This window comes from Acromyrmex echinatior, chromosome 2 (assembly GCF_024713525.1).
Source record: "Acromyrmex echinatior isolate Ae372 chromosome 2, ASM2471352v2, whole genome shotgun sequence".
Taxonomy (NCBI): domain Eukaryota; kingdom Metazoa; phylum Arthropoda; class Insecta; order Hymenoptera; family Formicidae; genus Acromyrmex; species Acromyrmex echinatior.
Genome location: NC_141853.1, coordinates 20,499,650 through 20,514,005, shown reverse-complemented (window position 1 = coordinate 20,514,005; position 14,356 = coordinate 20,499,650). Strand labels below are relative to the sequence as shown.

General features: G+C 26.9%; 2 protein-coding genes across 6 annotated transcripts; one reads left to right on the top strand and one right to left on the bottom strand.

The window, feature by feature from the left end:
- The first annotated feature begins 2,892 nt into the window (after window positions 1-2,892).
- On the top strand, window positions 2,893-10,492 carry Cln7 (CLN7/MFS domain-containing 8). 3 transcript variants are annotated; one of them, XM_087402757.1, is made up of 10 exons: window positions 2,893-3,455; window positions 4,599-4,743; window positions 5,499-5,646; window positions 5,736-5,979; window positions 6,103-6,191; window positions 6,396-6,615; window positions 6,966-7,065; window positions 7,336-7,470; window positions 7,628-7,737; window positions 7,860-10,492. In XM_087402757.1, the coding sequence occupies exons 2-10, from the start codon at window positions 4,712-4,714 to the stop codon at window positions 8,339-8,341; spliced, it is 1,560 nt and encodes a 519-aa protein (XP_087258883.1). In that variant the 5' UTR covers window positions 2,893-3,455; window positions 4,599-4,711; the 3' UTR covers window positions 8,342-10,492. The 3 variants fall into 3 exon arrangements, with proteins under 3 accessions (XP_087258883.1, XP_087258885.1, XP_087258884.1); XM_087402759.1 differs by lacking the exon at window positions 2,893-3,455 and adding an exon at window positions 3,479-4,360; XM_087402758.1 differs by lacking the exon at window positions 2,893-3,455 and having other exon boundaries at window positions 4,379-4,743.
- Window positions 10,493-10,621: 129 nt separating this feature from the next.
- Window positions 10,622-12,881, bottom strand: LOC105143606 (zinc finger C4H2 domain-containing protein). Of its 3 annotated transcripts, none has more exons than XM_011052041.2 (5): window positions 12,434-12,881; window positions 12,167-12,338; window positions 11,509-11,690; window positions 11,163-11,372; window positions 10,622-11,073 (listed from the first exon to the last, which is right to left on the bottom strand). In XM_011052041.2, exons 1-5 carry the CDS (start codon window positions 12,490-12,492, stop codon window positions 10,944-10,946), a joined length of 753 nt encoding a protein of 250 aa, XP_011050343.1. In that variant the 5' UTR covers window positions 12,493-12,881; the 3' UTR covers window positions 10,622-10,943. The 3 variants fall into 3 exon arrangements, with proteins under 3 accessions (XP_011050343.1, XP_011050341.1, XP_011050342.1); XM_011052039.2 differs by having other exon boundaries at window positions 11,163-11,387; window positions 12,434-12,879; XM_011052040.2 differs by having other exon boundaries at window positions 11,172-11,387; window positions 12,434-12,867.
- Window positions 12,882-14,356: the final 1,475 nt, after the last annotated feature.

Genomic DNA, 14,356 nt, shown 5'->3' with positions numbered 1-14,356 from the left:
AAAACATCCTCATATGTTTAAATAACATAGATATTATAGAAAAATTATCCTATCATTATATTGTTATATAACTAATTATTCATTTAAGTAGAGTTGGGTAGTGCTAAGTCAAAAAGATATAAATTAAGTTAAAAAATTAAAAAGTTAATTAATTTTAACTTACCTTAGTTACATTTTACTCTTAACTTGTTAACTTTATTTAGTTACATTTTTAACTATTAATTTTTTATTTAATTCTTTGAAGTTAAGTCAGACATAATATTCGCGGCAATAGCGATAACTTGAAATGAGATGAAAATTGCAAAAGTGAACAAATTTACTAGATGTTGACTAATGAAACTATAAATATTCTAGCGAATTTGCTCACTTTTTATAATTTTCACTCATTTCAAATTATATTGTATAATTGACCCCCAGATTTCAATCTGTCAGAAACCATGTATCTAGTTTCTGATAGATTGAAATCTATTATTTCTGATTACTATCGCTACTCCCTCATATTGTGTCATGTCACAGATCAATATTCATAGTTGAATCTTATAATACCAAACAGTATATATAAAAATGCAAATAAAATATAGAATATTTTCTAAATGAAGTATATATTTGTCGTTTTTGTTATTTGTAAGAAACCGGAATCGTGAATTAAAAAAATAAAAAAAAACATTTAACTTTTAACTTTTCAATTACTTTTTTTTATTAACTTAACTTTTAATTCAATTAATTTCATTACAAATTAATTTGTATCTTAACTAAGTTAAATTTTCAAGGTTGTTAATTTTAACTTAACTTAGTCCAAAAAAAGTTGATTTACCCAATCCTGCATTTATATTATTCAGGTAATTGAATAATTAATTATTTAATAATCTAAATGTCACATTATGTTGCCGACAGTAAGATACGGTAATTTTTCCATAACATCTATCTTATTTTAACATATTTAACATTTCTGGATTAAATTATATATGTTTCTTAGAAATATTATATCGTTTGTATTACATAGCTTAAATATCATTTATCATAAATTTCGGATTACCTGCTATATTTGATAAATTTTTTATATTTGTCCATCATTTTCATTATACAGTTTAGATACCGTTTTGAATCTATTTCTATCTCGTCATGTTTTATTAAAATTAATAATATGCTATCGTGTTTTTGAATCGTAAATTTCAGATTACTTGTCTAAAGTGCGCGACACATTTCCTTTATTTTCGTGTTCTTATTGTTATAATATAACTTAAATATCGGTTTTAATTAATTATTTTAGTCGTGTTTTATCGAAATTAGTAATATTCTATCATGTCTTTTTTTTATATGTATACTCGTCTCAAGATAAGATGTCGATCTTATTTTATTTGAAGGAGTAGAATAAAAAAATTATTGATTTAATCTTAATACGGTTATAATTTTATACTATATATAGTTGAATTAAGATTAAGTACGTTAAGAATTTTTTTTCTCGATATTAGAAATTCTTTCTGACAGTACAATAAACAATTTTCTAGGAAATTTTTTGCTCCTACATTAATCACTTTAAAACACTAAGACACTTTCCAATTCTCTTTTCATTGTTATTTTAATGGCCGTTCTATAATAATCATAAATTAGAAGTTGGAAGTTGGAAATTGACGACTGTGGTTAGTCATTTTCCGACTAAGAAAAAAAAATAGTGAAAGAATTGTGTTAAAATATTGTAGAATGCGTGTAAGATTAATCCTTCCCGAAGGACAGGAAAGATTCTCTCTCTCACATCATTTCTATTCATTTCTATTTATTATAACGCACGTTAGAATATGTGTGTAACGCAACAAATCTTTCGTGATTTCTTTATGAGTCATGCGGATCAGGATTATAAATAATGAATACTATATTGGTTCTGAATATACCTATTGTCTGAATATACCTATTGTCTAAATTATTTATTAGATCTTAAAAAGAAAATTTACAAACGTTTACAATAGAGATCGAATGTAATATTGTCCTTTATTATATCTATTATGCTGCCCTTTCTTTCTACTGATTTATTAATATTAGAGTTTAAACATTTATGTCTTACATTTTTCTATGTGTTTCTATAATTTTATCTATACTAACAATAACCTATTGTATTATGCACTTCAAAATATTCATATTTAAAATAAAATAGACGTTATAGAGAAAAAAAAGAAATAATTCAATGTCGAAGAGAAAAAAGAAAAGGCAAAAGCAAAGTAATTGTAAAATAGGTTTATCTATAGATACAAATCTCATCGATAAAATACATTTTCAAAAATTAATTGTTATTAATAAAATACATATGGAATATACGCGAAATAGTGAAGACAACTGATTAAATCAGATAAGTAATAATAACTATAAAAAATCATTATTTTTCATTAAAATATTATATTACTGTATTGTTTAGAGCATCGAAATCGAATCGTTCTGAATGTCGAAAATTCATCGAATTGACGTAGCTTGCTACCTGAGACTCAGACAGAGCAATTAAAACAAGAAGGATAAAATCATTCCAAAAGCATTTTAGCAAAAGCAAATTACAAAAGAAAATGATAAATCTGTTTTGCAGTTGCTTTATACTCTTTTTTTCTTTTCTCTCAACATCGGATTATTTAGGCTGATATTCATAATCGATTCTTATTTCAAGACCGTCTTAAGACGCTAATGCAGCCCTCTGATTGATTTGTGAGATTTTTAAGATCATATTTAAGACGGCTTTGAATATATTCAATTCTTATATTTGACTATGAATACCGGTCATAGAAGTCTGTGAGTACAGCCTCTGTGTTGACCATCGTGTTCCGAAACTCATCAAAATAAGAAATACTATCTTTTTTTACCATGAATGTGTCTACAAGTGTCTACAAAAAGAACAGACCCGTAAAATCATCTTATTTTGTCTCTCAAATCATCTTATCTCTTATCTTGAATGAGAGGAGAGCAAATCGGTGTATGAGTATGTACATCTCGCAAATGAGAGTCGTGAAAGTATTATTTTCTAGATGGAAACGATGAGGGATCGAGATACATTTACCTCCTTTTGATGCATTCCAAGGCATCCTCCGATTGATTCATAAAGAATGGAATCTGTAGATCCCTCACAAAATCAGCTGTTGAAAATCGCACATGTTTTCTTTTATTTTGTCGAGTCAGCAAATCGTTTATTGTGATATCGAATTTAATTGAATAATGAAAGAGCGTGATTCAACATTTACTAACTAAGTGACCAAGAAAAACAGCGTGAAAGAAAGGGAAAGGAGAAGTCGAACCTTACAGAATTTTTTGACAGAAAGATTACTTCGGCAATATATATGAGTTCGTTCCCAGAATCTTCAATATAATTATTAGCAGAACGATAATGAAGAGAGTAAAATGCAGCAACAAAAGTGCTTAACCGCCTGCAACTATTAATAGATAAAATACATATGTTAGAACAAAAACTACACAATAATTTCGTAAGTAGATAAAATTGGAGAACGATCTGATGCAATATGAACTTCGAACGTTCATTTTAAATTAATATTTAATTGATATTTATGTATATTCTTTGTTAAATTATTTTTGCTTCCATTATTATTTTTCAGAAACAGAACTTTTGACAATTTATTTAATCTGCCCCCCCCCCCTCCTCTCTCTCTCTCTCTCTCTCTCTCTCTCTCTCTCTCTCTCTCTCTGCTTTATTGTATCTACTAAATTTTTCCTTAATGTTTTTCTCAATAAAATTATGTCTTCTTTTTCTTATTGTGCATAGATATTTATTACTAATTAGGTATATATTCTAATTTTATATTACAACTATATTCTTATTTGTGAAATACATATTCAACATACTTTTGCTTATATTCAATATACATTGTCATATGTTTATCTTGTGACTTTTAAGTGTATAATTATACTTTGTTGCAGCATTCAATTTGTAATAATATGTAATTTATTTAGCATGGATATTTTTATTTAATTTTTATAAAATATAGAAATATCTAAGTTATTACAAGATGAATCATTTTAATTGTAGATATATAAATTGTAAAAAATAAAAATAGGATATATAAATTATTTTTTTATCAAAATATGTACAAGTTATATAAGAAATGTATGAAATGAAAAATGTGCATATTTATAAAAATTGACTTTTAAAAAATATTTATTTTTATTTATTCTCTTTCAAGATAACAGTATTCTGAAAACTTAATCTGTCAACAACATTCAATTGGTTATCTCTTATCAAGAAACACTGTAATGTTTCCTATATACATTGCAGTACATCTTAAGTTTTATTAGCACCAACATTAAAACACTGAGTTTTCTGTTTAGTTTTTTTTTTAATAATTATTATTTAAAAGCATTTTTATTAAGCTAAGTATGTAAAGAAAGTTTCTTATCTTAAGTGCATAAACTTAGTACATTTTGTCTATATTATATCCTATTTTATATTTTTTATTATGTACATAATTAGCATTATTATGTTAACCTCAACTTAATATAAACGCAGAGATTTAAATATACCTTTATATTTCATTATGGATGGAATTATGTGCAACATAATTATGTTTTAATATAAACATTTAATTACATATTTCTCTTTATTTATATAATAGATTGGTGGTTTGTGTTGTATGTTGATGTTTTGTAAGTGTACTGAAATTTGTACCATTGTACAACAAATTTTCAGTCCTTAAATGTAGAAGAAGATAGTACAAAACATTTTTTAATGGATCGTCTTAAGAAATTTTTTATCAAAAGGTATCAAAATTTTATTAAAATTTTTTATTATTGATTATTAGAGATATTAATGTTACAAATAAAGTATTGTTTATTGTGAAATATTATGGTAATTATATTATTAAATAAAACCATAATTTTAATTGAAAATACATGTAATACCATTAAATATAAAATATCTAATGTATTTCTACAGATGAATATACAGATGAATATATAAGATATTTCGTAAGTTTTTGCCAAGCGCTTTTGTGTAGATAGAGCCAACTAAATTGAATCGAAAAGTCCTCTACCATTTTGCAAGTTAACGAGATATTAATTACTGAAAATTGCCATATTGGTCTTCAATAATTTTTTATTCAAATACTATCAATTTCACAGAAAAACTGCAAGAGACAAAAATCATTAATTTTCTTCTCAGAACTCTGAAAATTTTTTCAGAATTTTTAATCAACTTTTTAGTACATTTTCTTATTTTTACCAACGAGAAAATATGGTATTAAAAAATTTTGAAAAAATTATCAGAACTTTATGAGAAGAAAATAAATAATTTTTGTCTCTCGCTGTTTTTCTGTAAAGTTGATGGTATCTGAGTAAAAAATTATTGAAGACAATATTCAACGATTTTTAGTAATTAATATCTCGTTAACCATTGCGAAAATTGCAAAATATGGTAAAGGACTTTTTTACTCAGTTTAGTCAATTCTACACAAAAGCGCTTTGCAAAAACTTACGCCTTATATACATATACAAACATAGGATATTGATTTTTTTAGACAAACTGAACTACCTATTGATGATTTAGAGACTGAACTTGAAAGAAAAGAAAGATGGAGAAGTATCTACACGATTTATTTTACTATGTTCTTAATGTCACTTGGCTTCAGTATTATACTTACTGGAGTTTGGCCATATTTAGGCAAGGTGTGTAGTATACATGACCAAGATATTGATAATAAAGTTACAAAAAAATTACAATTACATATATTTAAATATATATATGTATGTTTTAGTTGGACCCTACTGCAGGAAAAGAATTTATGGGTTACGTAGTGGCAGCTAATCCACTTGGACAAATGTTGTTTTCACCTCTGGTAGGTTGGTGGGGCAACAAAAGAGGATCAGTAAGATTGCCACTTTTAGTAACTTTAGCATTGTTTACTATTTCATCAGCAGCTTATAGTATTCTTGAAATGATACCTGGCAATAAAAAAAATTACATGCTTGTTGCCAGATTTTTTGTTGGCGTTAGTTCTGGTAAGTTCTTTTCTAATTTTTATATCATGTTAACTCATATATATATATATATATATATATATATATATATATTTAAGGTATTTTGATTTTGAATTAGTTGTAAACATATATCATTTTTTGCAGCTAATATTGCTGTAGCAAGATCTTATCTATCTGCAGCCACAAAACTTTCAGAACGCACACATGCAGTTTCTATGGTATCCCTAGCACAGGTAATTTTTTGTTATTGTATTTTATGTTAAAAGATGTAATAGACAAAAAAATTATACAATATTATAATTTTTTAAAATGTTATATTTATTAATTTAATGATAATAAAATAATTTAATACTTTACTAAAAATTTATATATTTTATAAAGAACATAATTAAATAAGTATATTGATTGAATACATGTGAAAAAAGCAATACATTTAGGTTTTAGGTTTTGTAGTGGGTCCTGGATTGCAGGCTGCTGTAACACCTCTTGGAGATCATGGTGTAACATTTCTGATGCTACCTTTAAACATGTACACAGCAGCTGGTTGGATTAACGTAATAATGGGAATTTTTAATTTTATCTTTTTATTACCATGGAACTTTAAGGAGCATAAAATTGCAATAAAAGAAGCTATGCGTGATGAAGGTAAAGCTACAGGTATGTAATAAATTCATAATATTTCTGTTATACTTTAAGTTTGATATAATTTAAAAAAATTTTAATAATTCATAAAGATTGATCATAATGAATTAATTTCTCATTCCATTTTTATATTACATATAAATCTTGTTTTGGATATGTTGGATGTGTTCCATGATTTTATTTCCAATTCTTTATTAAATTATATATTGTATATATATATATTGTATATATATTGTATATATATTGCATATATATATATATATATATATATATATATATATATATTGTGTACACACACACGCACACGCACAGACACACACACACACACACACACACCACAATAATAGAATTTATTGCATTTACAGAAAAAGAAACGTGGAAAGCCATAAAACCGGATTATTTGGCTTCATGGACTTTAATTTGTGGATTCTTCGTTTTGGTTTTTAATTTTGTTCTTCTTGAGACGTAAGTACATTTATTTTTTTATATTTGTTCAAAAATAATTAAAGAACAATTGAAAATAATTAAAATAAGAGAAAGAATAATTGAAAATTTATATATTATTTAAGAAAGCAAAACTAAAAACTTGATTTTAAAAAACTTGATTTTTTGTTAATTTAAAAACATTAAATTAAATCTATTGTAAAATAATATTAAAATTAAGAGCGATTGAAATCTTGGTTTACTAAATAAAAAATTTTAATTAACAAATATGTGTCATCTTTTTTCGTGTAGTCTTGGTACTTCTCTTACCATGGATCAATTTGCTTGGACTAAAAAGGAAGCGCTATATTACATGGGAATCCTAATGAGCGTTGGAGCTGTGATAGCCTGTATTACATTTACTACGATTGGACCACTTTGTAAAAAGTAATTATGATGAAATTACAATCTTTTTAAGATAAATAACCAATATTTAAAATAAAACAATAAAAATATTATTTTATTGCTATATAACGTTTATGATTTATAAGTAGATAATATCTCATTTTAAATGCTATTAAATAAAATACATACTTCTTTATAGATTTGCAGAACGTAAAGTAATGTTATGGGGTGGATTCTTTTTTATGGTGATTGGACGAGTACTATGTATCCCATGGGGTCCGGATTCTCCTATAATTGGAGATTTTGGACGTGAGTATCTCTACTAAATAAAAAAAATATTTTTTAAAGTTGTATATTTTTATACTTAGCATGGATTTCTTTATGCATATTATATGACAACTTTATAAGAGAAATGTTTCAATATCTTGTAGCATATAATAATATCACGACAGATGCCAATGGTACAGAAATCGTAGGATGCCCTATTACTCAAGAATGGTGTCTATATACTCCACAAATCACGATTACTCAATTTTTGATTGGTTACGCCTTTACATCTATAGGTTATCCTATAGGAGTTACTTTGATGCAAACTATATTTAGCAAAATTCTCGGCCCACGTCCACAAGGCGTGTGGATGGGTTTAATGACAGGTGCGGGTTGTGCGTCTCGCGTTTTAGGTCCAATATTTGTGGGCTTCATTTATACTCGTTTAGGAACATATCATACTTTTGGTATCACTGGCGTAATGCTAATTGTTTCCATGTTGTGGTTACAACTTGTAAATAAACGTTTGATTGCACCAGAGCTAAAGAAAGGCAATAAAGTATCGAACAAACAAGAAAAAGATATCGAAATTCCATTAGTTCATTTAAGATCTAATAATACTCAAACATCGCGTGAAAGTATATAATTAACGGAACATCAGTTCGTAATTGATAATTCAAGCTATGTCTTGCTGGAAAAAATTATCTTTTTGTGCAATGTGCAGTAAATTTTACATAAATATTACAAACGTTGTTTAGATAACAATACAAATTAATTTATATTTTTTATAAATGTTTATACAAATTACAATCTTTAAATGTATAGATATTTTATAAAAATTTTATACAGTTACATGCTAAATATGTGTGATCAAAAAAATAGATATAGTCTCAAAATAATTATAAGTATAACAATACCGAGATAATAATAATAAAGAAATCGTTCATAAAGTGCTCAAAACTTTCTAGTGATACAATTTAAACTTTATTAAATTTTTTATATAAATTTAAATTTATTAATGTTATATTGATTATATCATCATATTACAATATAATAATGATTAATTATAATATGACATTAAATATTAATGAGACTTGATTGTGAAGATGATGAAAACTTGTCATAGATAATGTAAATGGTATTCGTGAACTATTCTTCCATTACTTTTACTCGAAGAGAAGTTATAACTTTGAAATATTGAACACTTATTAGTATATTAGGATTATATTTTTAATACTATAGTGCTGAATATTTTTAAGAAGAATAATACGTATGCATGTATAGATAAATACTAACATAAAAATTGTAAATTTTATATACACTGAAATCTACTCCTCCAGCATTTTTATTGATTGCAAAACAGAAAATAGCACAAAAAAGTAAATGTCTAATCTGTATGCATTTTTATATACTTATGCTCGTTTAGATATTAAAATTACATTTATCATTTTTGAAGATTAAAATTTATATTATGATTATATTTAAGAATTCGAATAATGTACAAATTCACAATAGAATAACATATAAGAGCGCCATTATATTTCCTAAAATGTAGATTTATCCTTTTTAGCTGAATTTCTCATATGATTCATCTTTTCTTTTTTTCTTTTTACATTAAAATAAAAAATGAAAGATGAACTTTGCAAAGTTCAGCTAAAAAGAACAGAGTTTAAGAAAATAATATTGTATATACAAATAAATTAGATCATAGTAAATAGCAGGTGATACGAAATTTGATTGTGTATTAAGCAATTATCAAAGACTTATTAACGAATTGAATTCTTTCTTAAAAGTAGTTTTGTTACTAGTATAATAACCATTTTTGTTCAAAATACATTTAGATGTTGGAATGTTCATGAGATTGTAATATTTATAAATTGTATATTATGTTAATTATTTATATAAGTTTAACGTAAATGCAACATAAATCAATGCAAGAGTGTAAAAGAAGTGTCTACTTTTTATTTTTTCATATAGCTTGAAGAGCAAAAACTGACCTAATTAAAATTTTATAAAATTATTTTACATTAAGAAATAAATAGGTGATATTACACAGCAATAGATATTACTGCTATCTACTGTTTAATTTTCTAATAAATACTTCAAAAGACAATACTATGAAAAATTGATATAAATAATTGATATAAATAATTCACATTTATTTTTAAAGTCATAATTAAATATATTACAGTTTTGGCAAATAGTTGAAAAACTTGAATGAAATATAGTAAATTTTAGAATATAATTGGCGTTATATTATAAAAAGAAATATAAGCTATATATATTTTCAAAGTGCAATTAAATCATAAATACATAAATCAATGTAATTAATATTTTTTAAAGATATGCAATATTTTAAGATAATATAGGTAACACTAAAAATTTGTGCAAGATGATACGTTCAAACATTTCATGTTTTTTTATTGTATTCGACAATTAATAACAAATATTTGAATGATCAAAAAATTGTTAACATTGCAGAAACGATAATCAAAAGTTAATATCTGGTCGTAAGTCTGGTACAATAATATTTTCATTACATAAGAGAAGTATATAAAATTGAAAGATTAATATATTTCTCACACACACATGAAATAATAAAGAATTATTTCATTTATGCATTTATAGAAATTTTCAGTGTTGTCTACATATACTAAGATATATTTTTCTAATATTTGTATACACTGAAAATAATTTAAATATGTATAATGGCAAATAAAAATGTATGTGGTATTTACATTATTATATTTTATGACTAATGAAAATAAAGTGACGAATATAAAGTTATAATAAATAATTTGTATTGCCCTTCTTTGTAAATACTAATTCATTTCTAATTTATTTTAACAATAACGAAAATTGTTAAAATACACTAATATATATTTATTTTTCAATATTTGATATAGACAAAGATAAATTAAACTGGTTGTCAAATATTAAATTTATATTTTTATTTCTCTAATTATAATAGAAATTTGATTTCTATCTTTTCTTACATTTTTCTATATTCATAATATACGCGAATACAATAAAATCTTTAATGCTAAAAAAAGCTCGTCAAAAAATGACACATTATATAAACATATAGATTCTCATATTCTCAAATGCTGTGCTATCACTTATAAATGTTAATGATACGATAAGAGTGCATAGTTACTATGGATTATAAAAATGATTAATACATGTCTTTTTCTTAACATGAATTGTAGAAATGCGGATTATTCATACAAATAGTCATAGAATTATAATTAATCTTTCTTCTTTGGTTTCTTAGGGTTACGCGATCGCGATTTTGCTTTGCAGAGTGGGCAAATTGGTGCATTCCTATGAATTTGTTGATGGCATGAAAGGCAAGACTTCATAGGCGGCGGTTGTTGCCTGTAAAACGATAGAGATATATTACAAAATTGGTAACAAGTAATGTTTTCAATTTTACATAAAAAATATAATAAGGGGACGAGATATACCAGTGGTACCTGAATGTTGGAGCGGGCGGCCCTGGGGCTGGTGGTAATGGTCTAGGCTCTGGTTTACTTGGCCCTTGAAGCGGTTGCGGAGCTAAGAAAGGTGTAGAACCACCTGGATGCCCAGGATGGTGTAGTCCAAGCTGTGGTAACAAGTCATCACCTCGTACTTCTACTCTCCATTCCGCTTTTTGCATTGGACGTTCAAAGTAACTATGAACAAACCGTCTACACAATAAAAGTTTGACTCAGCTCAGTCCATAATGTCAATCTCCACTTATTGGCTGATACTACATGCACCACTCTTACTGCTGATCTTCAACAGTTTCGTGATAGTAAAGGTACTTACTCAGGGGAGATAAGATCCGATTCAGTTTCGTATAACTCTGGTAATCTTTCCAAACCCAAGAATTCTCTGCGCATACGATCAATGTCATGTTTCAGTGGTTGATAATCATTATTATGAATTAGTTTAGCAGTTTCCCTTGCTCTGTTACGTGCTTCCTCTGCTTGTTTGATCACTGATTCCATCTAATCAAGAGTAAACTTTATTATTATGATTTTATATAGTTCCAATTTATTCCATACAATTATATTTTGATTGTATTTCAAAATTTAGTGTTATAAGGCTTCTTTTTAGCTGAATTGCATAGTCATTTTTCTCTCTTTTTATATTGGAAAGGTAAAGAGAAAAGATAAACTATTCAAGAAATTCAGCTAAAAAGAACAAATTTAGTAATGGAACTATCCTATAGACTTTTAATGTATATTCTCTATAGTACATATAACATAAACTATAAATTTTCAATTGACAGTAAATTTTGGAGTACAATTTCTATCTTGGGGTCTACTTTTTGTTCCTGCACTAGACTGCAATATAATTTTTTCTTACTTTAGCTAAATATCTGTATTTCACTTTAAGTTATTCCAAATGCGTATGTATACTAGCTCAGCTATAAAAAACAGACCTTTGCTTGTGGAAATGAAAATCAAGTAATGCAATTTACCGCATTGATGTCTGCATGTATCTGACGTAATTCCTCTACGTGTGCCATTTTCTCCTGCATCAGCAAATCCATCTCCTGTTTGTATTCTAATAAACATTTCTCCTCCTGTTCGGTCTGTTCCACTTCTTGCAATATTCTCTGTTTCAGTTTCTCCAATTGAAGGGTCTTTGACCTGTGACGAGCACAACAAAATAAAACACCCAATCGAATAAATTTTTTATGCAATGTATGAAAGGACAAGTGTCAAACGAGATTACGTCTTCATACCTAATGTCTTTTAAAGCTTCTAACTTCGCAAAAATCACCGCCGTTTCAGACGCCGACATGCCGGAGGTTAATCCTCGTTATTTACGATTGCTTGGAGATCACGGAACTTCAACGATTTCCACTGAACTAAAGTTCAACTACTGCATATTTAAATTCAATATCGGAGCGATTAACGCGATTAATGAAAAACAGAAAAAGCGTTTCACAGGAAGAAAGTTACTCCGAGAGTTACGCGCGATTAAAGGGACTCTGTGAATCGAAACTTTGGCGAAGCTGTTTGACAGAATTATCAAACAGCTTACAACAGTCGCGAGAACATAGCGGACTCGGTTCATCAATCGCTTTTTTTTTCTTTTCACCCGCGTAAGATAGCAAACTTGAAATCTATGCAACGAGATGAACGCGACGCGCCATCTGGGATGCTGAGGCTCGTAATCTCGACAGGCGCTCCAATTCAATTTCCTACAATTTTTTTCTCGCATCCTGCAGTCTTTGAACAATTCGCGATTTGCGTCAAAATTCACAATGGAATTTCATTTAATTCCATAGAATATTTCAAAAATTGAAAAGTCGTGCGCGTGTAAATGAGATATACGTTGAAATGCACACGTACAGTAAAATGTGCAACTTATAAAATCATAAATAAATCCCCATTGAAATTTAACGAATACATAAATATAAAACGCGCAAAATAAGTTTTAGATATGTTTCATTTGTTTCTTGAAAATTTCGTCTCTGTCGAGCACATTTTTCATAACTCTTACATTTAAGACTTATAAATATACTGATCAATTAATAATAATTAATTAATTTAAAATTGTAAACAATTTCTCGATTATAATTCATTATCCCCAATCACACATGGGTTGGTGATTTCTACAAGTTAAATAACAAGAAATAATTTTATTATTTGATTCTAAAATAAATATCACGATATTTTACTTGACATGTACAAGAATAAAAATAAATTATGTATAATATTGGTAAAAATGGATATTGATCGCTATAATAATAATGTTATTAACGTCTATGTATATTAATTATATCCATATTAGTTTAGATTAATTATTTTAATCTCGATTTAACTTACTAATTTAATTATCTTTTCTTTATTTCTAAAAATTAGAAAAAGATGAAAAGTAAATAAAACAAAATTAAAGTTAATCGAGCTACACTAGTTGAAATGGACATTTTTATGTGTTTGTCCGATTCCGCGTTTAATTTTGTGTTCGATTTATATAATAAAGATATACGTACAGTATACATAATTGCTTCAGTTATTTAAGAATCGGACGACCATATTTAGCACAAACGCAAGAGACATGAATAATAATGTACCATTGATCTCTATTTAACCCTGGAATAGAGCGAGTGACGTAGTACGTTACCTAACTTTCTTAATGCTTCGCTCCGATATGTATAACTCAGCTCTAGCAATTATATTATCTCTCGATATTGCGTAATTTTAAGCCAAACGAACGACGTGTTTCTGTTAAATCAAGATGATTCCATTTAATTTTATTTATGGGAAATATAATAGTTAATAAATCATTAAAATGTAACGTTTGACGTTTTATTTGCACAAATAACGTCACGGGACTCATTCTTGAAAAAAAGATAAAAATTACAAAAGCAAATTCATGAGGTGTTGACTAATAAAATTATAAATATTCGTTCATATTTATAATTTTATTTCGTTTCAAGAATTCAAGAACTGTATAATAAGCAGTTCCTTTTCTTTTAATTTCCCTCTCATTTTCACGATTTTCACGAATTTTCTATCTTCTTTATCTTCCGCCAATATCTTATCGACAATAGTAAACGTTGCAAGTTTCCAGGAAACAAAAGTAGACGTAGATGACTCCACCATTCTTCGACACAACTCGTGAGATCGCCGATTTCAATTGTCTTGTAAATCGATCG